Source organism: Rhagoletis zephyria, unplaced genomic scaffold (assembly GCF_001687245.7).
Source record: "Rhagoletis zephyria isolate East Lansing unplaced genomic scaffold, Rhagoletis_zephyria_1.1 Rzeph_scaffold_74479, whole genome shotgun sequence".
In the NCBI taxonomy this organism is placed as follows: domain Eukaryota; kingdom Metazoa; phylum Arthropoda; class Insecta; order Diptera; family Tephritidae; genus Rhagoletis; species Rhagoletis zephyria.
The window spans coordinates 1-1,224 of record NW_016231528.1 but is presented as its reverse complement, the minus strand read 5'-3'; the positions used below and the strand labels follow the sequence as shown (position 1 = coordinate 1,224).

At 44.9% G+C, this 1,224-nt stretch overlaps 1 protein-coding gene across 1 annotated transcript; it reads right to left on the bottom strand.

The window, feature by feature from the left end:
• Positions 1 to 6: 6 nt before the first annotated feature.
• Positions 7 to 1,218, bottom strand: LOC108357320 (ATP-binding cassette sub-family F member 1-like; the record flags this gene model as incomplete). The annotated part of the gene is made up of 1 exon (XM_017608408.1): positions 7 to 1,218. A coding segment is annotated over one exon (1,197 nt), but the record flags the coding sequence as incomplete, so codon positions are not given.
• Positions 1,219 to 1,224: the final 6 nt, after the last annotated feature.

The window sequence follows — 1,224 nt, the reverse complement described above, 5'->3', positions numbered from 1 at the left end:
CTTAATCAAAGACGTGTTTAATTATTGCAACACGGCTGCGTTAGCCACAACACTCGGATTATTGACCACTTCGCCGAGCGCGTCCAGCACCTCCTTACGGTAGTCATCAAATTCACCATCGATTTCATTAATGGTCTGGTCTTCAATTACGTACAATGTACAGCCAGTTTCACGAATCAACCGTTCGTCGTGAGATACTATAATTACACCACCCTCGTACTCGTTAATGGCTTCTGCTAAGGCGTCAATAGACTCAATGTCGAGATTGTTCGTAGGTTCATCGAGAATCAGCACATCGGGCGCACTTAGACAGAGTTCAGCGAGGGCAACTCGCGCTTTCTGACCACCGGAGAGATCCTTCATTTTTATAGTATGCGCATGGCTCACCAAACCAAACGAACCTAACGCCTTGCGCGCCTTCTCGTGTTGCAAATTGAAAAGGCGTTGCAAATACTCTGCGGCGGACTCCTCGGCAGTTAGATGTTCACCAGAGTGCTGATCAAATCGACCGACTCGAAGCCGATGATTTTTGCGTTGCTCTCCTTTTTGTGGCTCCAATTCCCCAAGTAGCAATTTAAGGAACGTAGATTTGCCCACACCATTTGGCCCAACGATGGCCACTCGACTTGTCAAGTCTATACCGAAATCTGTATTGACAAACAGTGGCTTTTGCCCTTCATAAGCAAAAGTAACATTGTGTATTCCCAAAATAGGGGGTTGCAGCTGTGACGGTTCTGGAAAGCGGAATTTGACGATATACTCTTTTGGACGAGCCAATAGTTCCTGAGGCCCATCATCGTCATCTTGCTTCTGCTGCTTAGGCCTCCCTTTCTCTTGTTTTCGGGTGAGAACTTCTTTCTGCTTTTTTTCAGCTGCTTTCTTTGATTGACCATGAGCTTTCAGTTCTCTCAAGCGTTTCTCCTGCTTCTCATATTCCTTTATCATTTCGCGCCGCTTTTGAACATACATCTTCTTAAACATGGAGTAATTACCCTTGTAGTAATGCAGTTTCTTCTGATCGAGATGTATTATTTCGTTACATACGTTGTCTAAGAAACTCTGGTCGTGGGAAACTATTAAAAGCGTCTTTTTCCAACCCTGCAAATAATTATCTAACCAGATTACAGCGTTCAAATCCAAATGGTTAGTAGGTTCATCAAGCATAAGTAAGGTTGGTTCCAAGTAAAGTGCTCGCGCTAACGAAACACGCATGCGCCAGCCACC